General features: G+C 49.5%; 12 protein-coding genes across 12 annotated transcripts; 8 read left to right on the top strand and 4 right to left on the bottom strand.

Annotated features, from left to right (window-relative positions):
* Positions 1–305: 305 nt before the first annotated feature.
* FPRO_01059 (putative DNA polymerase V) lies at positions 306–3,315 on the top strand (the record flags this gene model as incomplete). The annotated part of the gene is made up of 2 exons (XM_031219536.1): positions 306–1,215; positions 1,262–3,315. The coding sequence occupies 2 exons, from the start codon at positions 306–308 to the stop codon at positions 3,313–3,315; spliced, it is 2,964 nt and encodes a 987-aa protein (XP_031075413.1).
* Positions 3,316–3,472: 157 nt separating this feature from the next.
* On the bottom strand, positions 3,473–4,495 carry FPRO_01060 (putative 20S proteasome subunit C1; the record flags this gene model as incomplete). Its single annotated transcript, XM_031219525.1, has 3 exons — positions 3,473–4,126; positions 4,179–4,403; positions 4,493–4,495. 3 exons carry the CDS (start codon positions 4,493–4,495, stop codon positions 3,473–3,475), a joined length of 882 nt encoding a protein of 293 aa, XP_031075412.1.
* Positions 4,496–6,802: 2,307 nt separating this feature from the next.
* FPRO_01061 (uncharacterized protein) lies at positions 6,803–7,558 on the top strand (the record flags this gene model as incomplete). Its single annotated transcript, XM_031219514.1, has 1 exon — positions 6,803–7,558. One exon carries the CDS (start codon positions 6,803–6,805, stop codon positions 7,556–7,558), a length of 756 nt encoding a protein of 251 aa, XP_031075411.1.
* Positions 7,559–8,282: 724 nt separating this feature from the next.
* FPRO_01062 (putative ran GTPase activating protein 1) lies at positions 8,283–9,595 on the bottom strand (the record flags this gene model as incomplete). Its single annotated transcript, XM_031219503.1, has 2 exons — positions 8,283–9,347; positions 9,404–9,595. 2 exons carry the CDS (start codon positions 9,593–9,595, stop codon positions 8,283–8,285), a joined length of 1,257 nt encoding a protein of 418 aa, XP_031075410.1.
* Positions 9,596–10,380: 785 nt separating this feature from the next.
* On the top strand, positions 10,381–11,685 carry FPRO_01063 (putative ubiquinol-cytochrome-c reductase cytochrome c1 precursor; the record flags this gene model as incomplete). Its single annotated transcript, XM_031219492.1, has 4 exons — positions 10,381–10,455; positions 10,605–10,762; positions 10,893–10,955; positions 11,013–11,685. 4 exons carry the CDS (start codon positions 10,381–10,383, stop codon positions 11,683–11,685), a joined length of 969 nt encoding a protein of 322 aa, XP_031075409.1.
* Positions 11,686–12,762: 1,077 nt separating this feature from the next.
* On the top strand, positions 12,763–13,449 carry FPRO_01064 (uncharacterized protein; the record flags this gene model as incomplete). The annotated part of the gene is made up of 1 exon (XM_031219481.1): positions 12,763–13,449. One exon carries the CDS (start codon positions 12,763–12,765, stop codon positions 13,447–13,449), a length of 687 nt encoding a protein of 228 aa, XP_031075408.1.
* A 456-nt stretch (positions 13,450–13,905) lies between these two features.
* Positions 13,906–15,396, bottom strand: FPRO_01065 (putative 26S proteasome regulatory subunit YTA3; the record flags this gene model as incomplete). Its single annotated transcript, XM_031219470.1, has 4 exons — positions 13,906–15,018; positions 15,067–15,181; positions 15,238–15,329; positions 15,394–15,396. The coding sequence occupies 4 exons, from the start codon at positions 15,394–15,396 to the stop codon at positions 13,906–13,908; spliced, it is 1,323 nt and encodes a 440-aa protein (XP_031075407.1).
* A 455-nt stretch (positions 15,397–15,851) lies between these two features.
* On the top strand, positions 15,852–17,620 carry FPRO_01066 (putative chaperonin CCT4, cytosolic; the record flags this gene model as incomplete). Its single annotated transcript, XM_031219459.1, has 4 exons — positions 15,852–15,914; positions 15,968–16,019; positions 16,073–16,728; positions 16,778–17,620. The coding sequence occupies 4 exons, from the start codon at positions 15,852–15,854 to the stop codon at positions 17,618–17,620; spliced, it is 1,614 nt and encodes a 537-aa protein (XP_031075406.1).
* A 384-nt stretch (positions 17,621–18,004) lies between these two features.
* Positions 18,005–18,491, top strand: FPRO_01067 (uncharacterized protein; the record flags this gene model as incomplete). The annotated part of the gene is made up of 2 exons (XM_031219447.1): positions 18,005–18,091; positions 18,150–18,491. 2 exons carry the CDS (start codon positions 18,005–18,007, stop codon positions 18,489–18,491), a joined length of 429 nt encoding a protein of 142 aa, XP_031075405.1.
* A 362-nt stretch (positions 18,492–18,853) lies between these two features.
* FPRO_01068 (uncharacterized protein) lies at positions 18,854–19,201 on the bottom strand (the record flags this gene model as incomplete). Its single annotated transcript, XM_031219436.1, has 3 exons — positions 18,854–18,994; positions 19,051–19,115; positions 19,177–19,201. 3 exons carry the CDS (start codon positions 19,199–19,201, stop codon positions 18,854–18,856), a joined length of 231 nt encoding a protein of 76 aa, XP_031075404.1.
* Positions 19,202–19,991: 790 nt separating this feature from the next.
* FPRO_01069 (uncharacterized protein) lies at positions 19,992–21,147 on the top strand (the record flags this gene model as incomplete). The annotated part of the gene is made up of 4 exons (XM_031219425.1): positions 19,992–20,048; positions 20,098–20,493; positions 20,546–20,813; positions 20,867–21,147. 4 exons carry the CDS (start codon positions 19,992–19,994, stop codon positions 21,145–21,147), a joined length of 1,002 nt encoding a protein of 333 aa, XP_031075403.1.
* A 1,230-nt stretch (positions 21,148–22,377) lies between these two features.
* On the top strand, positions 22,378–23,430 carry FPRO_01070 (uncharacterized protein; the record flags this gene model as incomplete). The annotated part of the gene is made up of 1 exon (XM_031219414.1): positions 22,378–23,430. The coding sequence occupies one exon, from the start codon at positions 22,378–22,380 to the stop codon at positions 23,428–23,430; it is 1,053 nt and encodes a 350-aa protein (XP_031075402.1).
* Positions 23,431–24,061: the final 631 nt, after the last annotated feature.

Genomic DNA, 24,061 nt, shown 5'->3' with positions numbered 1-24,061 from the left:
CGAGCAGTCCTCAGGAAGCAAGAAAATATCAGAATATGATATCAGATATTAGATTAAACTTAGCAAAATGTATACAAAGCTTAGCAAAAGTACACAAAACTTAGTAAAGGTATCCTAATAAACTTATGCTAATTTACCTAAGTTTTTTTTGTCATTTAGGATCTATAAGGAAAGTTTAGACCAGTTCTCGCTTAGTCACCGACCTCAAGGCCCCACATTTCAATCAACAACATGCCTTTTTTTTTTTTTTTTTTGGTCGGCAGGTCGGGTTTTGAAGAGTAAGGTACGACGACATTTATTTCATCATGTCGCATGATTTAATATTTTCCGATGTCCCGACCCGCGAGCAACGAAAAAAACAAGCTCGCGAGTTTGATTTACTAGGGAGTGAAGATCCGGCCGAAAGCAACCCAGCAGCAGCTCGGATTGTGCTTGCTTTGCTCGCGCCTGGTGTCTCTGAGACCGTTCTTCAGCAGCAGTTGGATCGACGAATCCTGCGCGCTCTCGCTAGTGGCCGTCATGCCTCGCGCCTCGGATTCAGTTTAGTACTCACAAATATCCTCAAAGCCCTCTTTGGAGAAGCAAATCTTGCTCAGACTAGATTCCCCAACCTCGGCTTTGGTGAAATCCTTCAGTTACTTACCAAGAACACCAAAGCTAGCGGCGGCAGCATTTCTGGGCAGGAAGAGAGGGACATCTTGTTTGGCCGCCTGTTCGGACTTTTCGCTTTCATCGAATCCGGGATTTTGTTCGCCAATATCACGAGATGGCATCTGGTCCTTCGGCTCATTCTGGACCTGTCTGGCAAGAAGCCGTGGATGCAACCGTTGTGCGGGCATCACATCCTTGCCGCATTGAAACAGATGAATTCGCAGCAAGCACTGGACACATTGAGCAAACTCGATGAAGCGAATGTAGCAAAGACACCGGAGGGAGTCGCAGTCTGGGTCTTTGCGCAGACTAGATTCCCCGGTCTCAAGGTCAAGTATTGGAAGATACCCTTTGACAAGACCACGATTGGCGATCTCGTTGCGATTCTGCGAGAAAGCCTAAAGGATTCTGGCCTGGACGACATGGAACCCAGCCAGCAGATCAAGCTTGCTGGCTGGAATCCTATCCTGCACCCCGCGTGGAGCGTCATCCTGGACTACTTCGTCAATGCGGGACAAAGTGGACTCGAAGTGTTTGAGCGCTTCTGGACTCGTGTCGTAGATGGTGAGTCACATGAAATTCTTTGCATAGTGGCTGCTGACATTACTAGACTCCCTTTTCTCGCAACGTGCCACGGATGGCCAGAAATTCAGAGGATTTCTGGTGTTCCAAAAGATGCTCCAAGGCTTTGTTGATCTAAGTGATCACATTGAAGTGCTCTTCAGCAAAAACTTCATGTCCTGCCTCATGAACCAAGTTTCGCGGAGGGAGAGATATCTGTACAGAGCAGCGACCAAGACTCTTACAGTGATCGAGTCGACGACCTCAAATCACAAACAGACACTTATTCCCATTCTCAAGTGCCTCCTAGGCAAGAATGGAGTCTATAACTTTGACGAAAGAACAAATACCAAGACTGTACACAAACTTTTGAAGAACACATCTTATTCCACTGGCAAGACCATAAGCAAAATCATCCGAAAACCCATCGACACGATTGCTCAGGTAGGCAAGGGTGAGGCTTCAGCCTTACTACGAGCCCATGTTCGTTATCTGTCAGAAGTTGGCAGTATGTGCAGCTCACCTGAGAACGTGCCGTTTCCAGAGAAAACCTTCTCTAGTGTCTCGCTAGAGCTCTCCCGACTGGCATACTACCAAAACACAGGCATCCCCGCGGATATCCTCACGGAGACTGTCCGCGAGATGTACCGGACTTCTCTTGCATCAGTGTTGGCCAAGGCCAGCGGAAGAATAGAGAACTGCGATTCTGTATGTCATGTTGTATCGTCCTTGGACATCGGCTCGATGGTTTTGTCCGAAGAGCTTAAAACGGCTGTCCAACAGGCGCTATCAAGGATGGAGAAGCTGCGCAAGCACAGCAAGTCAGACGACACGAACAAAGGCCTTTTTGGAAGTATCGCCTTGTTGCATGCCGTAGCTGTCTTGCGGGTCTATAATGCCGAGCCTGATGCTATGGAAGACCTCGAGTTACTTAGCCAACACTCTGGTGATTGGAAGGAGGGCAAGTTCGCGAATGACGATGGTGACACATCCGTGGCTCTCATCGAAATGTTGTTGTCAATGGTTGTGCAGCCTTCATCTCTCATGAGACAAGTTACGCAGCAAGTATTTGGGGCATTTACACCACACATCTCTGCTGCAGGTTTGGAGCTCTTGACCGGTCCCCTCACATCTGGCGAGAATACCAAGGGCGAAAAGGAACTGTTTAGCAATGGGGACGATGAGATGGAGGTCGATGAGGATGAGGACGAAGAAGGAACAGATGCTGATGAGGAGTATGACTCGGATATCGAGATTGATTCTGATGTCGAGTTCATTGATATCAAGGAGGCGAACGATGAAAGTGGGAAAGAAGAAGAAGACGAGGACGAGGACGAAGACGAAGATGGACCAAAAAGCAAAGGCGAATTCGACAGACCTGAGGACTTGGACAACGAACTCGAGAAGATCCTCAACAGCCATCGACTCGACAAGGACGTTGATGCCGCGTCATCAGAATCTGAGGGTAATATGTCTGACTCTGAAATGTTCGCCATCGACGAGCAGCTCGCAGCAACTATCAAGCCACGCATTCAAGACCCCTCGAACAGCTCCAAGAAGCTAAAGAAGAAGGCCAAGCAATCGGTTCTCAATTTCAAGAACCGAATTCTTGATTTGCTCGACATCTACGTTCGCAATGAGCGCTGCAACGCTCTATCATTTTCTCTCCTCTTGCCCCTGCTCGATTGTATGCGAGCAACCAGCACCAAATCCCTAGCTGACCGTGCGAGCAAGGTCATCTCTAACTATCGAAAGTACCAGAAAAAGGCCATTTCTAACTTCCGAAAGAGCCAAAGACAGGCCACCAATGACTCCCAAGAGGTCCAGATTCTCGAACCTGATGACATGCTAGACTTATTACGCGAGATTCATAAGGCTGCCGGTCAGAATGACTCGCATGCTTACGCAAAAGCGGCCAGTACGGCGAGCCTCATCGTGGTGTCAGCCCTTATCACTGCCGACAAGACCAAGATGGAGGATGTTGTTGTTATTTATGCCAAGACACAAGCCAGCTGCTACTCTCAGAACACAAAGTTGCAGTCGTCTTTCCTCGATGACTGGCAAGACTGGTACCGAAATGCATTGCAGCAAGCTCGGAACTGATACCCTAATAGACATAATTCCCTCTTAGACAGATGGCATGAATCGAAACCAGTCACCCTCAGAGTGATTCGGATGCCTGCAGATGAATAAAATTCAATGAGCTCGTCATCGTCATCGTGATAGTACAGGTGCTTTGATTTTTCTTAGCATAACTCGCCTAATCCTCCATCTTGTCATCCTCTGCATCCTCGTCCTCATCGTCGTCATCATCATCCTCGTCCTCGGCCTTTGCTAATCGTTCGGCCTCTTCCCGTAGCTCCTTTGGCACCTCAACATGTCGTCCCTTGGTAGGGCCGTCAGGCCCACTGATCCAGGTCATCTCCAACTCAAAATCCTTATCCTTGTTGTCCTTCTGCGCAATGTAGATGATGCGTGCAGCCTGCTTCACAGCTTCCTCTAGGGTAATGTTACCAGCAGGTAGGTCAAGCTTCTCCAACTCGGCCTTGGCAGCCTGTCGACCCTTGCCTGTAGCCGCTCCGTAGTAACCCCAGTACATACCACTGGGCTCGATCATGTAAAGGAAAGGACCGCCGTGCTTGCCCTCAACCTTGCCACCGGCGCCAACCTTGGGTCCTGAGCCAACCTCTCCATCGACAGGGGTCTCCTCGGGAGTATCGTAGCCGCCCACGATAGCGGTGATGCCAAATGGTCGAACTGATCCGTACATGGTGTAGGCCTGAAGGTAGCCACCCATGCGGCTGGCAAGATCGGATGTGGGGATGGGGGTTTTGAAGTTCTGTCGCCAGCTCTGGGCCTCGTCACGAGCGCGATCAACGAAGTGACGTCCATCAGGGACCATACCAGAAGATACCTGGTGAGATTAGTATAAGCTCATCCTAGCCATAGCAAGTGGTTCTACATACAGCTCCGACATGGCTATCGATGGTTGCAATACGCTTGTTGGCACCGGGTTTTAGGAGCTTGGATGAAACGACCTTCTCGATAGCTAGGACAACACCATCCTTAGCTCGAATACCGATCGAGGTACCGCCATTCTCTACTGCCTTGACTGCGTATTCGACCTGGAAGTTGCGTCCATCAGGAGAGAAGATGGAGTTGAGCAAATCATAGCCCGTGCCTATCGATGTCTACAATGTGAAGGACAAGCTAGGTCAGCACTTGAAGCTGTCTTCCAATGACGACAATCAGGCTTGAGCGATTGTAGGGATTAACTTACCATGATGTCTGAATGTTCTGATCAAGAGAAATAGCGTGATCCGAAAGGCAAGAAAAGATGGGCTGAGAATTGGTGACGTGGAGGGGAGCTGTGTTGTCGAGATATTTGCGACGGTGTTGACTTGGAGCTTCCTTCACCCAGGCAGCCTGGAGCTGCGTGTTGCAGTTGAGGTATGGTACCTACCTGCAAGGCTGGAGAACTGATGCCTGAGGTGTAAAAGATGTGCGCCGCAACTGAGCGCCACACTTCGTTCGCCACATTTCAGCTCAGCCTTGAGAGCTGGCACACACGTGGCTGTGAAAGCGGGAGTGGCGGATCCCTCTAGCTCCTCCCGTGTGCATCGATCTCCCCTGCAGGAGGAGACCTTTCATGGATTTGGGGTCTAGAACTGGCAAATTGCACATCAGACATCCACGGATTGCAAGCAGTGGACCGGCCCTCGGGGAGCAAGAAAACACAAGACTTTAGAAGAGGGTACTAAAATAATAGAATAAACTTACTAAAGAGTCCCCTAAGCTTAGGTAAGTTACCTAAGTCTTTCTGTTATCTAGGATCAAGTTCTTGAGTTTTCTTTCCTCCCCTAGACCAGGTCTTGGGACTGAATCGACATACTGGTAGCATGATGCTTGATTATAGCATGATGTTTCTTCCACGACATTCCTCTGATACCAGTCATACATATCACTCGTGGATACTTTTAATACCTCATATAGTTTCTGTCCCCCGCAAACGCTTTGAAAGACTAAGGGAGAATGTGAGACCAGGCTAGCATCGAGACTCAAGTTAAGCACGCCGTCAAGTTTGCACGCCTGTTACCAAGACAGGTAAGAGCTCATAGCATCAACAGTTGAGGACCAAAAAAATACCACTATAAAACCTTAGGGGTATATGCTTTGTAGCTGGCGGTGAGTCTCATGTTTGTTGGAGCCTACCTAGAGAGCTGATTAGGGTGGTGGGAAGATCCGGAGATTTCCATCTCATGCTGCCCAGGTATATTTTGATTCACAGAATGATATGCACGGCCCAGAATGATTGAGAACGTGGCGAAACTGAGTGAACCACGTCAAAGGAGATGATTCGGAAACGGAATGCAGTTGTAACAGACGACCATGTCGGCGTTAAGCTAGAGCATATAGGACAGTAATTAGTGTGTTACGGTCGCCTTGTGGCACAGGCTTATTGGGTGGCACAAGGTCAATAAGACCAGGGTTTGAAGCTCTTGGAGTTGGAAGGAGTGCAAATCCTCCTGTGAATGCGTGGATGAGGCCAGTGAGTGAAGTGTTGATACCTCGACAGAGTATAGACATCTGAGAGCAATATTACCTGGGAGCGAAGATCAGCAGAACAAGTGATGCACCAAGAGCGTTAAGTTTAGTGCTTGGTGGTTCATGGAAGTGGATGTTGTCATAGAGCCCATCATGTGCCTCTGTTAGTTGTGTCTTTAGTGCGTCATGGCCTGAGAAGGGTGCCTGAGCAAATGAATTGGCAGGTGTGTGTCCCACTGAGCTGTCCCACGTTTCATACCTACCTACCTCAAGGTATGGAAGTGCCTACCCCTCCATGTATTTTATCCCCCGCGCTTCCATCACTCTTGAGAACACTCCTGATTCTTCACATTAACAACGCTCGCCTTTATTTTGACCAGAATAAGCATCATAGAGCGCCCCTGCGCTTCAAATATACCATCATATCACTTGAAAACTGCATAAAGAAACCCCAAAAGATTCTCTCAGGCGTTCGTGTCTCCCCACTCACAACTCACTTCCCTTCCGGTGCGGTCCCTGCAACTCGACCCAACGGTCCACCGCTCTTAGACAAGCCCCTCCAAGTCAAGGCCTAATCAAGGGTCTGTTGAGCCAAAGAACAAGAGACGAACCTCTCTTTCTTGACTCAACCTTTTGTTTATACATATATCTCATTCTTTCTCTATTGACCTTATCTGCTTTCCTTTGACTACTTGTCAAAAAGCTTAGCTTAGCTTCCAAATATAACAAAGAACAAGGGTATCCTCCTGTTCCTTTCTTCATCTGCATTACGCATGACCCCGAAACAACTCCGTATATCGCTTCATTTCGAATCCGTTTCTATCTCAACCAGGCTTCCTCAAAAGGCATCGAACTGAAATAGGCAGACGAACCCAAAAGCTACCGTCGTCGCCTCTTTATTCTGATACCAAACCATAAAGCAACAGCTTCTCGTGCTCTTCCAGCTGATACATAAACCCGCACCACAGTTGGTATTCAGCAACTACCCTTGAACTCAATATTATGCATCAACTGTTAACAACTCTCAGGAACAATAGCACCGACCATGTCATTTTCTCCGTCCACCATGCAACAGGATGAGCTTGCTGCTCTCCTGGCCCGTAACCTCAGCTTCAACCCAATTCCCGAGCCTGCCCCTGCACCACAACAAGAGCCCATAGTCTATACTTCAGTTCACTACACCCACTCTGCACACATAGCTCAAGCAGCTCAACACCAAGACGTCCCTCGCCGTGCTTCAGAGCCACCCCAGACGCAAGGGCCCAGTGTTGAAGCTGTATTGCAACACCACGGCGTTGATCCAGCTACTCTGACACCTTCACAACTTCAGCTGTTCAAAGTTGCCGAGCCTTCTCAGCAAGAGAGGCTTATTGAACTTTGGAACATTTGCCCTCCCGGAAACGGTGGCGACATCCCAGCTCTCGCCTGGAGCAGCACCACTGTGGAACATGAGGAGCAACTTGCCCGCTTGCGTTACGAACGACTGAACCAGCAGCAACAAGTCATGAGTCTGGATGGTACCCAAGTTCAAGCAGTTGATGGTAGGTGGGTTCGTAACTCAGAGCCTGAGGTAGAACCATACATGACTTCTGGCTACGAGGAGTTGATGCGAAGAGAGCGTGAACGAGAGGCCCGCGACAGCCAGCCGAGGAGCACCTACGGTCTCTACTCACACGCCACAGACCCTGTCTACATGGGCCCGGACTACGCTCGTGAACAGCAGTTGCTGGAGATGGCAACTCAGTACGGTGCTTACCAAGGTTTCCGAGCACCGGAGGTGGACACTATGGATGTTATGTAAATAAATATCGTCTATCCAAGCCGAGCAGCAGAATAGTATGACCAGACGTTCAACGGTTAATCTACATAGAAGCTCGGGATGGCGATGGGATATCATATAAGGTGGACAACTTATACGCCAATGTGCGTACAGGAAAGGGATTTGTTGGTAGAGCCATGGGCTGTTGGTCACTGTTTAGGTTTTGTTGCTTAGTATGGTTATCAGGTTGCTGGATGAGTTTATCGTGAGAGACTGGCTTCCAAAGGGAAGTGGATAGGGCGGCGTTGGTGGAACTTTCATTTTTCTTTTTGCAAATCATTTTGCTCCCTCTCCCAATATCGCCCTCGTCAAGTACTTGTAGTGTATGCTAACAATTAGTTCTACCTAGAGAGAGTATATGCAAGGGTGGCAGCTTTGTTCGCCACAGGTACGTTGTCCCGTTCAACACCTGCCTTCAGGGGCTGCAACTCACTCAATGTGCTCCCTGACCGTGATATTTCATATATACTTCCTAGCAGTATATCTAGACCAGGCACTCAAGCACCATGTATCCAACAAGAATCAATAAAAAAGCTTTTTGATAAACACTGCATGTTTTCGAACTCCTAAAACTGCTGGTTTATGAATAACAAGTCACGTCCATGTATTTATTCTGGCTGTCCAAGTTATTGTAAAGGGGTATCAAATTCCATTCACGCCTTGTGAAGTGAATGGCCATCATCATGCAGTTCATCTATATCCATGTTTAAATTCCAGTCTTCTCGAGCTTCTTTGCCAACTCGTCCACCTCCTTGTCCTTGACAGGAATAACAGGTTCCTCTTGGGCCTCCTCGGCCTCCTTGATCAACTTCTCGGCTCGGTCCTCAGGCACAATCTCCTCTTCCTCCTCTTCCTCTTCCTCCGCGTCACTGTCTGGCTCCTCAAGGTCCTCCAGCTCGTCAACACCCCATTCATCCTCGTTGACAATATCGCCACCAAACTTCTCCTTGCGCTCCTCAAGAAGCTCCTGAAGGACGGGAATCGACTCGTCGTCCTCTGTGAGAATGTTGCCGTTGATTTCAATTCGCTTCAGAGCAGGAAGACCATCCTTGGCGGCAATGGCGAAGGCCTTGATACCCTTGGAGGTGATTTCGTTGTATTGCAGACGCAAGGTCTCAAGTTTAGCATTCTTGCCCTTGGCCAGAGCATCTGCTACGAGGACACCACCCTTGGCACCAAGTAGGGAGTCCCCAACTCCCAACTCCTGGAGTGAAGTCCAGTTGGCAACAACCTTTGACAGAGCTCGGGCCCCAGTGACGGTGAAGGTGTTGTCCTGCAGGTCGAGGACCTCGAGTTTGGAAGCGTGACTGAGACCTTCGGCGAGAAGGTGGGAGATACCTTCTTGTCGAATACCGTTCTGAACCATCTTGATCACTTTGATCTTGTTGTGCAGCTTGTAGGCCTTTGCCCACGCCGTCATACTTCCATTCTCCAATCGGTTTCGGCCGCAGATAACAGTCTCGAGATCGGGAACTTCCTTTCCTTCCTTTCGGGCAGCCTCCTTCTTGGCGTGAAGCTCGGAGAGCGCATCAGCGATGAGGATACCAGCGTGAGGGCCCATGCCGTTGTTGTTCAGGTAAAGGTGCTGCAGTGGCACATGGGCGGCTAGGAAGGCCACGAGAGGCGCTTGGACGTTCAAACCAAAGGCATTGTCATTCAAGTTGACAGTGTTGAGCTTGGGGAGGTTGAGAACGGAGGTGAGTAGCGAAGAGATAGCGTCAGGGATCTCGCTCAGGAGTCGGCCAGTGAAGATATCGGCGAAGTTTGCGACCTGGAGAAGTGTATTGGTAAGTTATAGCAGCCAGGGAGAGGTGATGTTTGACGCACTCTCAGGTTCTTCTTGGTCGCAAGAACCTCACCAAGAAGCTTACAGGCGCCAACACCCAGAGTGTTGCCCAAAATACGAACTTCTTCGACGTCTGCAGATCGAAGAGGGGCAATATGAGGCTCGAGATCCTCAGCAGTGTCGAGCTTGAGGCCCTTTCCCTCGAGGGAAAAAATCTTATCGGAAGAAGCCATTCTATAGAAAATTGAGAAAAGAGGAATTCGCGCAGAATCGAACAGCAAAGATGGTGACGACCAAGTCTGAAAGGAAAAGTCGGGTTAATAAAAACAAAAGAATGTCGCCGGCGTTTGGTGTGAAGATGAATCGAGTCAAGGTGGGGGTGGGGTAGCAGACAGAATTAGGCAGTAGTTAGGCTTCTTGATCAGGTTTAGAGCATTTCCTAACTTTTTTATGTAATTTCCCATTGCCATGGGCAGCAGATCTCGAAGCCGCTTGTCGACGAGGGAGTCTAATGAACAGACAGGAATATGTAGTAGGTATCACTCATCTCATGCGATCATCATTTAAAGATGGCTCAACGAATTGAAACATGATACAAATGGCCATAGCCTGCTTCCACAAGATCTCATAGTTACAACTGTCATACCTGTAAGAACCACCTTATTATATACTATTGTTTCTACTGTCCTACTGTTCTACTGTCCTAGGTAGTATGCTGTTAGTATCCATGGACCAAACCAAACCGAACCCGACTTCAACCCGGGAGTCGGAAAAATTTGGAACACTCACTCATCGGAAGTCACCTGGCCGCTCAGCCGAGCAAGGCGAGTGGTCGAACACGTGACATTGATCCGACCCGCATCCAATCAGAGCCGGCTTATTGGAACGCTCGATAGGATTTTGTCTGATGCTGCTAATGATCTCTGCTTGAGCCCTTTTGTCCTCCGACTCCGAGAACGACCTCCCCATCTCGCCGTCTCATATTCGATCGCACCAGCGACGGTATAGCTCGCCCACAATGCTTGCCAGGTCGTGTTTGCGCTCGACGCGCACCTTCAATGGCCTCCGGAACGGCCCTTCTGCTGTCACCAAGGTATGGCACGATCCTACCACCTCTGCCAGCGAGCTTCCCGTTTGCCGAGAGATCACAACCACGAACCTCGACACGCCGCAGCCACGCCAATCGCAACTGAATGCGCCTCAATTGCATGTACACGATTGCTGACCCCATTTTCTTCCCAGCGTGCCGCTTCCTCGAGCTCCAGCGCCGCCAGCGATGCCTCTGCCACCCGATTGAACCTGGCTGCCGCCGCCTCGACTACCCTCGCCCTCGGCTCCATGGCCTGGTACTATCACCTTTACGGACCTGTTGCCTTTGCTATGACTCCTGCTGAAGAGGGGTACGTGATACCTTCGGTTCTTGATTGTGGTGTTTCTGCATCATCTCAATTTGGGTGATGAGGCATAAATGCTGGCTATCGATGATCCGCACTGTTATTGCATCACCAATTGCTAACAGTGCCCGTATAGACTTCACGCTACCAAGTACCCTTGGGTTCACAACAAGTGGTTCAAGACCTTCGACCACCAGGCGTAAGCTGCCGCCGATCCTGTAGAACACGCCGTGTCGAATTACTGACCCCCTCATAGTCTCCGCCGTGGTTTCCAGGTTTATCAGGAGGTCTGCCAGTCCTGCCACTCCCTCAGCCGAATCCCCTACCGAACTCTCGTCGGCTCCGTCTTGACCGTTGACGAGGCCAAGGCTCTTGCCGAGGAGAACGAGTACCCCGGTGAGCCCGATGAGCAGGGTGAGATCCAGATGCGCCCCGGAAAGCTGGCCGATTACATGCTGCCGCCTTACAAGAACGAGGAGGCTGCTCGATTTGCCAACAATGGTGCTCTCCCCCCGGATCTGTCTCTTATCATCAAGGCCCGTCACGGTGGTTGTGACTACATCTTCAGCTTGCTCACCGGCTACCCTGAAGAGCCCCCTGCTGGTGTTCAGGTCGCTCCCGGCATGAACTTCAACCCCTACTTTCCCGGTACCGGTATCGCCATGGCCCGTGTTCTTTACGACGGTCTCGTTGAGTACGAGGATGGTACCCCCGCCACCACCTCTCAGATGGCCAAGGATGTTGTCGAATTCCTCAACTGGGCTGCCGAGCCCGAGATGGATGACCGAAAGCGAATGGGTATGAAGGTCCTTGTCGTCTCTGCCTCTCTGTGGGCTGTCAGTGTCTGGGTGAAGCGATACAAGTGGGCTTGGTTGAAGTCCCGAAAGATCGCCTACGATCCCCCCAAGGAGGTCAAGGTCCGCCGCTAAAGGGGCAACATCTCAAAGTCTCATTTGTATACTAGTCGCCCCTAGAGCAGCTCCTTTGTCGGCGGTGGCGGGTAGAAAAGAAGCCTGGTCGTGGAAGGAAAGGTGGATGTTAGAGTGTAAATCAGATGAATCGTTTTCAATACCTTATTCGACAAACTACACTGGGAAATATGAAGGGGTGACGGGTGGTAAAAATGTGAAAGCTCTCTGTACTCGTGGCCGCCACTTTCCCTGCCTTCAATGCTTGTTATATATGATTCAAAGTTCTGATCTGAACAACCCGAGTTCATTGCGTTCTCATCACAAGCCTTGGTTAAGTTTACCTTGGCACTGTTCAACCCCACCCCAGACTTATATCTCATACTTTTTTATGTAGAACGGACTTCAGCAAGACAACCGACTCATATGTCATTATCAATACACAAAAGATAACGAGTGATATCTAGGAGGTCTTGTCTCGGGCTCATCAAGATACCTTGAAATGTCTTTCAGCGAGGGACTCTAAGTTTGTGTTATTGGCTTGAAATATAAATATTATATAAGTATCTACGTATCTATGCCACCCCTGATTCGTAGCCTCACTAGATTCTATGCTTCAACTTGGCAAGCATTTACGAAAAGCTGTTAAAACATGCTGCCATTCATATCAAACCGTTAAATGCGTGAATGGTTTCAGTGGTTTGTTCACTCAACGTCCAAGGTTGATACAGGCCTCCTCCCTTGTCATTGGACGATAATCAGCTAGTAACATTCAACCTCCACCCATTAACCAAACAGGAACCACTTTTCACTACCTAGGTTACAGCGGGTGCCTTCTTTAGGTACCCTACTAAGTTGACCAGTCACTGTTGCTCCTCTTAACCACTCCCCTTCAATCCTATTTGGTTCTCAACCTCCTCCTCTCACCTCCACGCCCTCATACTCGATTATCGTCTTGTTCGCCTTTCTTTCAGTGCCGCTGGGATACTTCAATAGCGTTTTGTTCCGTGTCAAATCTTACCAACACTTGTTTCGCTACCATACTCAAATTTGCCTCGCTGCACATACTTGATAAGTCCTGGCAAGGACCACACCACAATGCCCTTCGTTGGAGAAGACGCCCACGAAGGACGTAAGCGACGATGGAGCGTCGACAACGAGCAGTCCAGATTGTCTCTATACCCTTCAGAGGAGACCAAGGACTATTATATCCTCGATCAACGGCCGGACTCAGTCTTACGAAAGGTCCTCCCAGTTTCGAAGCGAACCCGTATTACCGGCGACGATATTCACGTTACCGACGGCCTCAACCCTTCCAATTTCTCTTTCAACACGCCCCACCGCCGACGGCGCTCATCTCAACTTAAGATGCTGCCGGTGCAGCCCGCCTTTGCCATATCTCGAGTGACAGGCTCTCTGCTTGTTCCCTGTAACATCTGCCACCGCAAACCAACCAAGAAATCTGATCTCGACTCCTTTGCCAATTGCGATGGATGCGGCGAGCGCACTTGCTTCATTTGTATTAGAGAATGCCATGGTTGGAATCTGGATGGTGGCTCTGGTGTCTCGGAGCAAGAAGTACTTTCAAGGTCGTTCCACATGGATGATGTTGATGATAGACAGCAACAAGAACAGAACGATACGAAGAACGGAACCCGGCAAACGGACAAGGGATGGAAAGCTGTTGGACACCGGGCTGTTGTGTGCAGTCGGTGCAGTATTGAGTGCGGAGCAGAAGGAGACGTCGCATGCTTGGGCTGCTTCTCCCGGATGGAAGGCTCATGAGTCGGAAAATGCATGGCATTATGGGGCTTTGTGGACGAATAATGATGGTTTTCTCGGGCTTAAGCTGGGCGCACACATCTGCCTTAGGTAAGGTAGTTCTGCAGGGTATTTTGAGCGACGGATCTGCTCTTTGGATGGTACGGAAATGGACTCATAGTACGTTAGCGTTCATGGGCATATCATGGGAACGGTGTTTCGGTTTTCCAGGACCTTGATGGTCTTGTTTTATGGCATTCGGATTGCAAATGAACCACAGCGTAATTTCACAGTAGATAGATTCTGCAGATATCAATATGGCATCGGGAGCACCATAAACCAAGTCATTAATGCAATTAATTCACTTTCGGGCATGCTTATAGAAGCAATTTGTTCATTATGACGTCTATATTCCCGCCATCCAATTGCCCTGTATTCATACACCGCATTAAAATACACCTTGCCTTATGGTGAGTATGTCTAGTTGTACTGCATATACGTCGCCGTGGAGTTGAACTTAAGGTTACCCTTGATGACCTTGTCAACTGCACTGAGGAAGTCCTTCTCGGACGCAACCTTTCTCCTTGCGCGAATGGCATACATGCCGGCCTCAGTGCAAACACTACGCAGCTCAGCACCCGTTGCGTTGGGGCAGAGACGAGAGATGAGCTCCCACCGGATGTCCCGCTCAACCGACATGGATTTAGCGTGGATGCGCAAAATGTTAGCACGGCCCTCAAGGTCGGGCAGCGAGAACTCGATCTTTCGATCGATACGGCCGGGTCGCATGAGCGCAGGATCCAATGTAGAGGGTCTGTTGGTGGCAAACATGACCTTGATGTTTCCACGAGCATCGAAACCGTCAAGCTGCGTAATAAGCTCAAGCATAGTTCGCTGAACCTCGTTGTCTCCACCAGCACCATCGTCAAATCGAGCACCACCAATGGCGTCGATCTCGTCGAAGAAAATGATGCATGCCTTCTTTGTACGGGCCATCTCGAAGAGCTCTCGAACCATCCTTGCGCCCTCGCCGACATATTTCTGAACCAGCTCACTACCAATAACTCGGATAAAGGTGGCGTCTGTTCGGTTGGCAACAGCTCGGGCACAGAGGGTCTTTCCGGTTCCAGGAGGACCATAGAGCAGGGCTCCCTTGGGAGGATCAATACCAAGGTTGACAAAGCGCTCAGGAGACAGTAGAGGCATTTCGACAACTTCCCGTAGCTTCTCAACCTGCTCCTTACAACCACCAACATCGCCGTAGGTGACATCGGGCTTCTCCTCCACCGTCATCATCGTAACGCTCGCATCGATTTTGGGCGGTAGGGGAAGCATAATTTGGTACTTGTTCCTATCGACACCCACGCGCATCCCTTCTTCGATGTCGGTAGGACTGACGCGCTCTCCAAGCTGGACAACGAATTTTGCGATTTGCTTGACGTTGATCACATATTTGCTCTTGGCCTCGTCGCCCTTCTCGTCAGCTATGATTTTCGTGCAACGTGCCACCTGGAAAGGTTGCTCTTCAGACATTCGCTGACGGTCGGCGGCCACATCCCATAGATGGGGAGGCGCGAGTCCTGTGTCGGATTCCTATTGATGTTAGAAGTCTGTCCCTCATTTGCAGAATTCCCGCCCAACCTTGACGCCGATCTTCTCATCGACGCTTTGTTGCTTCTCCTTGATCTGCTTCTCGAGCTTCTTGATAGATGTACCGTAAGGCGCGGCGCCGTAGGTCTTGAGAACCTGAATATCCCTGGCGCTGGTGTTAGCGGACCAATGGCACTCTCATTTCCAGGAAGGTATTCGTACTCGTCTGTTAGAGGTGTAATCTTCTTCTCTTCTACCTCATCGTCGGCAAAGTTCTTCTGGTACTTTTCCCAGTTGGAGCCGGTTGCGGAAGGCTGTTGCTGGCTGTCAGTATGGGATAGGACACAACTAAGCTTGTATGCCTGTAATGAGACTGACCATGATGAGGACCGCGGCTCTCCAATCGTATAATAGTGCTTCAGGGGTCTGATATGAGGTTTCTGTATTTACGAGGGCACTTGTGGATAAACTATGATCAAAGGGAGTCGAATTGTTGCTGCTGTGGTCGTGATTGTTTGGGGTTGGAGGTGTCACCGAATGCCTTCCGTAATCTGTGAGTTGCCTTGAGCGAGCTTGGAGCACGGACCCACGTAATAGTGCCGCTGGAGCCAAAAGCCGACTAGGACGCTCAGAGTTAGCTCAAGGAACCTCTCGGAGCTGGATGATCTCTATCCCCGAACCAAAATTTCTAGGTTGACAATTCCACGGCGGAGTAGGGCAGCCTAGGGGGGAGGTGGGACATCTCCAAGAAGTCCAGTCGTGTTCCTACAAAGCCCCGCCATCAACATCACTTCTTTGCTTTGAGGATCTAGGGACCGCCAAATTATCATCAAAATATGTCTGCCCCAGTCGCAGCTCCAGCCCCTACAGCGGGAGGCTCTAGCAATGCCACTTTCCGAGTATGAAGAGCTCCAGACAGGTTTTTGAGCTTCACCCCGCTAACTTTAGACAGGATAAGGAGAAGCCCATGGCGGTGCGCTCCTCGAACATTGTCGCCGCTAGAGGTATGGCGCCTTTGGTGCAACAACAGGCTTGACAAATATTAACAGTCGAACAGCTGTCGCGGACGCCATCAGAACCTCTCTCGGTCCCCGAGGAATGGACAAGATGATTCGAGGTGGAAAGGGCGAGACCATTATCACAAACGATGGAAATACCATGCTCAAGAGCATGTCTGTCATGCATCCCACAGCAAAGATGCTTGTCAACCTTTCTGGTGCCCAGGATGTTGAAGCTGGTGATGGCACAACATCTGTTGTCGTTATCTGCGGAAGTCTTCTTGGTGCTGCCGACCGACTTCTCTCCAAGGGCATCCACCCTTCCGTCATCTCCGAGTCCTTCCAACGAGCTGCCGCTGCCGCCGTCGAGGTCCTACACGACATGTCCCTCCCAATCACTCTGAGCGATACTTCCTCGTTACTGCAAGCTGCCAACACCTCTCTGTCGTCCAAGATTGTTTCCCAATATTCGAATTTGCTTGGGCCCATGGCGGTGAACTCAGTGACTAAGACCATCGACCTGAAGACCGCCGATAACGTCGATCTTAAGAACATTCGAATCGTCAAGCGAGTTGGTGGAACAATTGAAGATAGCGAACTTGTTGATGGTCTCGTCCTCACCCAGCCTGTGCTCAAGAACGCTGGTGGTCCGGCCCGTATGGAGAAGGCTCGAATTGGTCTCATCCAATTCCAGCTGAGTCCCCCCAAGCCTGATGTATGTCCATTTCTGTTGCATAAGAGTACCTCTTACTTACAAATTACAGATGGAGAATACTATTCAGGTCAACGACTACCGACAAATGGACAAGATCGTCAAGGAGGAACGATTATACCTCCTGAACATGGCCAAGAAGATCAAGAAGGCGAAGTGCAACGTTCTGTTCATCCAGAAATCTATCTTGCGAGATGCTGTCAACGATCTATCACTACACTTCCTGGCTAAGCTTGGTATCCTTGCTGTCAAGGACATCGAGCGCGACGAGGTCGAATTCATCTGCAAGTCAACTGGCTGTAAACCCATCGCTGATATTGATTCTTTCACTGAGGATAAGCTGGGCTATGCGGACCTGGTTGAGGAGGTTCAGTCTTCTGGATCGCGCATGGTCAAGGTGACAGGCACCAAGTCTGTCGGCAAGACCGTTTCCGTGGTTGTACGAGGTGCCAACTCTCTGATCCTTGAGGAGGCCGAGCGAAGTCTGCACGACGCTCTTTGTGTGGTACGATGCTTGGTGAAGAAGAAGGCTCTCATCGCTGGTGGTGGTGCCCCTGAGATTGAAATTGCTGCACAGCTATCCAAGCAAGCGCGTAGCTTGACAGGCACCGAGGCAATCTGCTGGAAGGCTTTTGCGGATGCCCTCGAGGTGATTCCCACCACACTGGCCGAGAACGCCGGTCTCAACAGTATCAAGGTAGTGACGGAGCTACGACACCGACACGAGATGGGAGAGAAGAATGCAGGAGTCAGTATCAAGTCCGGAGGAGTCAACACCAATATTTCCAAGGAGAACGTGTTGCAGCCTCTTCTTGTTAGCACAAGCGCGATCGAGCTGGCGGCCGAGACAGTCAAGATGATTCTGAGGATAGACGACATTGCTTTAACCCGCTAGAGTGAGATATCCCCCCCTGCAGCATCTGCCTTGGGTTGTATGAAAATACCAAAATGGGTTCTGGATCTGCCAAAAGCATTGCATTTTATAGAGTATGGTGAATCCTATAATTTATGCGTGGTGATTGATTGAGTTCTTCTACTGTGTTGTATGTGTACTCGCTACCTAGTGATTAATGTTGGAAAACCGGTGGTGGAAGGCAAGTCCGCTCCTTCCATCTGCAACCTTACCTACCTTACTTGCGATACATGTCGTCTCAAGGTACCTGAGGTACCAAGAAAGTTTTGTTCATACAATATTTCAACAACTCCTTTCGGTCTAACCCAAGCATTTCAGCTTTACGATATTAGTTTGTGCATTTACTCACTGCGATCCGTCTCAACCATGGCTGCAAGTGACGAGTCGAATTATTCCAGCAATGAGGACGGCAAACCCGATTTTGCTGCAAAAGCTCATGGTCGCCTTTTGCAAGTAAGATTTGCGACATTCTGATCCATAACCGGATCTTCGCTGACTCTTTCGATGGCAGTTGAAGAAGGGGCGAGATGAGCGCATGAATGCTATTGTTCAGGAGTCGGCTACAGAGATGGACAAGTTACGCAGCAGCATCGCCAGGTTTCAACAAGATCGACGAACAAAAGAGTATACAGTCCAACAGAGCTTGATCTCAGGGATACAACTGACGATTGGCAGAGTGCGCGCGGTTGCCATTTCTGTGACCAGGATTATGGAAGCAGTAGAGCGCAGGAAAGGCATTGAGCAGCAGATGGAAACACTCGTTTCTCGGCTAGTCAACAAGACCCAGGAGGTTGAGTCCATGATGAAAATAGGCCTTCGGGGAAGGGAAGACGATATGAAGAAGACTAAATGACTGGAAATCACGGCCATGTTTTCTTGTCGGGACATTTCATTCTTGAGGTTAAGGCAGGCTAGTGGAAATGAACCTGCGCATGAGCCTGTGACGGACACTCACAATCAATCAAACTCTCGAACATTTATGAGTTCTTCTTTTTACTCACATTGACCCGGCGGCGAACAAGGACAAATCTTCAGGAATGCGCATCACTTACGAATTAAGAGGACATATCACGCCACTGCGGACCCATCAATGTTTACGATATTCTCCGGAGGGGAACATGCATGGATTGCCCTTTATTCTACATTTATTGCATCTGTTGTACACGGTCATATTCTATGGCCGAAGTCATTCCATCGTGTGAAGTTGTGGACCTTTTACACCTGGTATCCAAATCCCGACATGCATGATCGGTACTGGTCGATTAGGGATTTGCAGTCGGCGGCAGGATCTTTTGCGTTGGAGAAGAGCATACACTCATCACGCTTAGCCTTCTCATCCTTACACACACAGCAGGGCTTATAGAGGTGTTAGCACAGTAATTGAGAGCCGTTTTGATCAAGGAGAAGCTCACCTTGGGCTTGCTAGCAGCTGTGGTGGAAGGGGACGCAACATTTGCGGCGGCGCCCACGGGTGAAGCTATAGGGCCATGTCAGTGTGAATTTAAGAGCAATTGAGTGCTTTGGAGGCTTTAACATACAGATTGTTGTCTGAGCTGCGTCCATCGTGTCTGATTTTAATTCGTGGTTGTGAATTAACAAGTCAAGAAAAGAGATCGTCGGCTAAGTTGACCTGAATCCGATCATTCGTTTCCAATGGCGAAATGCGCCAGGGAGTCAGATTTCTAAGCTCTGTCTACTAAGGCCGCTGACCAATCATTTCTCACGGCTCACGTGGAGTCGCGAGGCCTTCGCGCTTCTCTTCTGACGTCATTTCTTTACCGTCAGGCAATTAATGCAATCCGGTAGAGAGATCCATTGTTATGAGTGTTCCCGATTTGGACTTGGGAACAAACCTATCCAGCTCGATATCGCGGTTCTCGCTCATCGGTCTTGATGTTTACGAAATTACCGATCTGGGAAAATGGTCCCTGTAATTTGGAGCCGGCGTCTCCCGGGGACTGACATCGCGGGTCCACCCGCTCGCCGGGCCTCACGGATTTACGCCGGCGACAAGGGCAGATTCTCACCCGCTTGGTGACATATCCTGCAACTTGAGTGATGAAGGTGCAGTCGTATCCAATCATTTTACTGGCCCTTTCCTCTGTTGGCTTACTATGGGCTCGTAAATCCATCCTGTGCTTTGCTCGAGCCCCTAATTGCGTGAGTCACCGCAAGTCCCATTGAATCTGAGCTGTAAATCGCTTTGTCTTGTGAATGTTGAGAAATACCGAGCCTTCATCTCAACAGATCATCAGCTGGAGTCCTAACTATAAAGCCAAAGGCTCCCGGACCCAGGGCAAACTCGCCAGGTATAAAAAGACGGTCTTCGTTCTATCTATTCAACAAATTAACCATGCTTAACATTGAGGAAATCCGTGCCCTTGGAGATGTGCATCCAGAATTTGAGCCTGTAAGTTGTCCAATACTCTCAGACATCACAAGTTATTCACAACCTTCAGATCATCAGAGCCCATAACCCAATGCTTAACGGATGGGATATGAACACTGAGCTGGAATCTTTTCGCGAAATGATGGCTCAGTTGAAACAGTATCGACCTAAACCTGACCCGGCCACACTTTCATACCACACCAAAGACTTCAAGATTCCTCTCAGAGATGGCTTTGAAGTTGACGCCAGATCATACATACCCAATGGTGATGTGCCATCTGACGGACGTCCTGGGCTTGTTGTCTTTCATGGTGGAGGCTTTGTCACAGGTGATCTTGACACTGAAGCAGGACTATGTGTCGAGTTCACAAAGCTGGGAGGCATTTCTGTGAACATCGATTACCGCCATGCTCCCGAACATGTGTTCCCCCAAGCAATCAATGACGCCTTTGATGCTACTATCTGGGTGAGTGAACCTTGATTCAGGAGATTAAGGCGGGAATGCTGAAACTAGACAGGTGTCTCAAAATGTGGACAAGCTTGGAATCAACCCGTCCAAAGGCTTCATCATTGGCGGTACCAGCTCAGGCGCCGATATCTCTCTGACCATCTCCCACCTGTATAGAGACGCCGAGACCTTGCACCCTCTGACGGGTGTTTATGCTCCAATCACCTCCGGTGTGAATGATCAGACGGTCCCTGAAAAGTACAAGGAGTACTTCATCAGCTATGAGCAAAATGCCAAGGTCCCCGTGTTTAGCGCAGAGTCGATGAAATTCATTCACTGTATGCCTGCAACTCTCCCACGCCTACCTAGGTTATACTGACAGGTTTCACAGCGAAGTATAGACCTGACCCAAAGAGCCCTCTTGCTTTTCCGGTTGCATTCCCCAGTCATGCAGGCCTTCCCAAGACTTACTTTCAGGCCTGTGGGATGGACCCTGTCAGAGACTGCAGCATTGTGCTTGAACAAATCTACAAGGACGAGGGAGTGCCCACAAAGATTGACATCTATCCGGGTCTTCCTCATGCGTTCTGGGCTATATTTCCAGAACTTGAGATATCGCAGAAGCGTGAGCGGGATGCCGTCGAGGGTCTAAAGTGGCTGCTGGCTGGGTGAAGGCCTTGGGCGACGTCAATCAATAGACTATTTGTTATTGTTTGGTTTCAGTGAGTCAGACAAGCATATTGAAATGTCGAATCAACACTGGTAGTCGTGTGTTTCCACGCGTGCGAAATGGTTGATGGTGCAGGTGACGTAGACCAGCCGTGTAAGTGGGCAAACTCGAGGAGGTGTGGCCAAAAGTGCGAATCTGTCGAGATCTCGGAATGAAAGCAGAACAAAACAAGAGCATTTGGAAGATACCTACAAATTTGGATATCTTCTAGGTTTATAAATAAATAAAAATTATCAGAAAAATGAAAGAAAGAAAGAAAGAAAAAAAAAAAAAGGTTTCCAGACAACACTCTCTGAGTAGAGTGTGTTGAGACTGAATCTCAGGATCACCCATCCTTTCAAGGAAGACTATCTCTCACACAGCGCGCCTGACAGAGTACTCAAGCAAAATCTTGTTAATGTTAAACTTGATCTCAGAGCCCAGTAGACAATTAATTAGAGGCCACGCGGCTGCTGGCAGACTGATTGATCTGACGTGTACCTACCTATTGCCGAATGACTCAGCAGTCGACGGAAATTAGGTAGCCCACGAATCGTCATTGAATAATTCTTTGAGTTGCTTTTACCTTCGAATAAGCTCGGATAATAGTATTTGTCTGTAAAGTCGCCATCCGCACATTACAATAGTGCGAAAAACACAAACACACAAACCGGCGCCGAGTTAACGGACTCGGAGTGTGGCCCAATTTATTCGCCCCCGGTGTTTTATTGGTCTCGGGACCGATCATGCTCCCTCACGCAACCCCCAGCCCAAGCCAGACCTTAGTTACTCTCTGAGGGCGATTTCAACGAGATGTGAGTGCGCGAGTGAGTGGCCGCGCGGCAACAAGCATGTCCCGAACCAAACGCATTTGCCTTCTCTGCTGATCCAAATGGTTCGACCACTTCATGTGAGTCTGGTACGTGTGTCTATTGTGCCTAGTCAAGGTTACGATGCGGTTTACGCATGTGTCTAGATCTCGCCTCCTAGCGGATGAGATGCCCCATCTGGCAGCCCGTCTCAATGGAGAATTTTTTTTTATATATAAATCGTATGCTATGTCGACACTGGATGGTACGATATTCACCACCAGCTTCCTCTACATCATCTACATTTATAAACACTCTTGACCCCTTCTCACTATCATCACTACTATAAACCAACCCATACTTGATAAGTATCCATTACACAAAATGAGTCGACAATCAAACCCATTCAACAATGCAAACTTCTGGGATTTCATTCAGCACTTTGATCCCAACCAAGCAACTGGACGGGGAGTAGATCACCAGACTGAGACTCCGTTTCCCTCTTTCATGGCCGGTTTCCCCTTCGGTTCGCCAGCTGGCCCTCACCCTCCTCACCCTCCTCATCCCCATGGGCATGGACATGGCCCACGAGGACCTCCTCCACCCCCCGAGGCTGACGGCTTCGTCTGGGGTCCTTGGTTCGCTGGTGAAGGTGCTCCAGACAGTCGAACCCATAACGAGCAACGCCAGCAGGCAAACGAGGCTCAGCAAGCTGCCAGAGGTGAAAGCCACGAGTCTGACGAGACCATGAACGTCCCTGACCCCGAAGAAGTTGCTCCTGAGGAGAGTCAGTGCGGAGCTCGGCCTGAATGGGCTGGGCGAGGTCGTGGCCGTGGCCATGGCCGTGGAGGCCCTCGATGCGGTCGAGGTCGAGGCCGCGGTGGCTTCCCCCACGGTCCTCACCATGGTCCTCATCACGGCCCCCATCCTCCCCCTCCCCCCTACGGTGGCCCCTTTGACCTTGCTGGTCTCTTCCGCGGATGGGGCAACCATCCTTTCGTTCGCAACATGCGCGAGCAGTTCCAGGAGAACCAGAACCAGAACCAGGAGCAAAACACCAATGACTCGTCCGACTCCTCCTTTAACCCACCTATCGACATCTTCAACACCGAGAAGTCATATGTCATTCACGTTGCCCTCCCCGGTGCAAAGAAAGAGGATATTGGTCTGAACTGGGATGGCGACCGCAACCTTCTCAAGATCGCAGGCGTCGTTCACCGCCCTGGCGATGAAGCCTTCCTCAGCACTCTCACCTCTGGCGAGCGCAAGGTCGGCATGTTTGAACGCAACGTAGCTCTGCCGCCCACGGGAGCAGATGAGCGCGACGAGGTTGATGGTCAGGGTATCACCGCCAAGATGGAGGATGGTGTCTTAGCCATTACTGTGCCCAAGGCTGAGAAAGAGTGGACTGAGATCCACAAGATCGATATTGAGTAAGGATTGGGAAAGGTTGGAAATGATATGTTATGATATCCACACTTGTAATGGAGTTTGACAGCTGCTATGGCTTTTGGTCATTTTCACGATAACGTCGTGCAGCTTCTGGTTTTTTTAGTTTGGGCCCCCTTGGCGCGAATACCTTGAGTACCTAATTACGATATATAGATATATTTAGCATAGGCGGAAAAAGAAAAAGATTAAACCACAAAAAAAAGGAGGAGGATGAGGAGGAATAAAATATACAAACTTATATTCATTTATCAAAATCTTCATTCGCAGACGTGACTAGTCCCATGTAAACCCTTTGTGATCCAAATTCACATGACAGAGCGGAGAATCAAGATGACAAGTATAATATATTTTCTTTATTTATTTATTCAGTCTAACAGCTTGAAGCTGAACATGTCTTCATCCGCGTTAAGGCCTATGCAATGGGTATATGCTAGAATGTAGTGGGAGTTCTGTCTCAGAAGAAAAGGGCTTTGCCGGGCTCTCCAAGCCGGTCGTGTTTAAGAAGGTGAATATAAAAATAACGTGCTCCAAAGTGCTTTCGTCATGTCGGTCGAACAAAAGAGCTCGGTATGCTCTTTGCACAATATGCAATTTCAGATGATCTTTCCAGGGTAAA

The sequence above is a fragment of the Fusarium proliferatum genome (assembly GCF_900067095.1).
Source record: "Fusarium proliferatum ET1 genome assembly, contig: FPRO_scaffold001, whole genome shotgun sequence".
Lineage (NCBI taxonomy): Eukaryota > Fungi > Ascomycota > Sordariomycetes > Hypocreales > Nectriaceae > Fusarium > Fusarium proliferatum.
The sequence above is the reverse complement of the archived record's forward strand: the minus strand, read 5'-3'. Positions and strand labels throughout refer to the sequence as shown.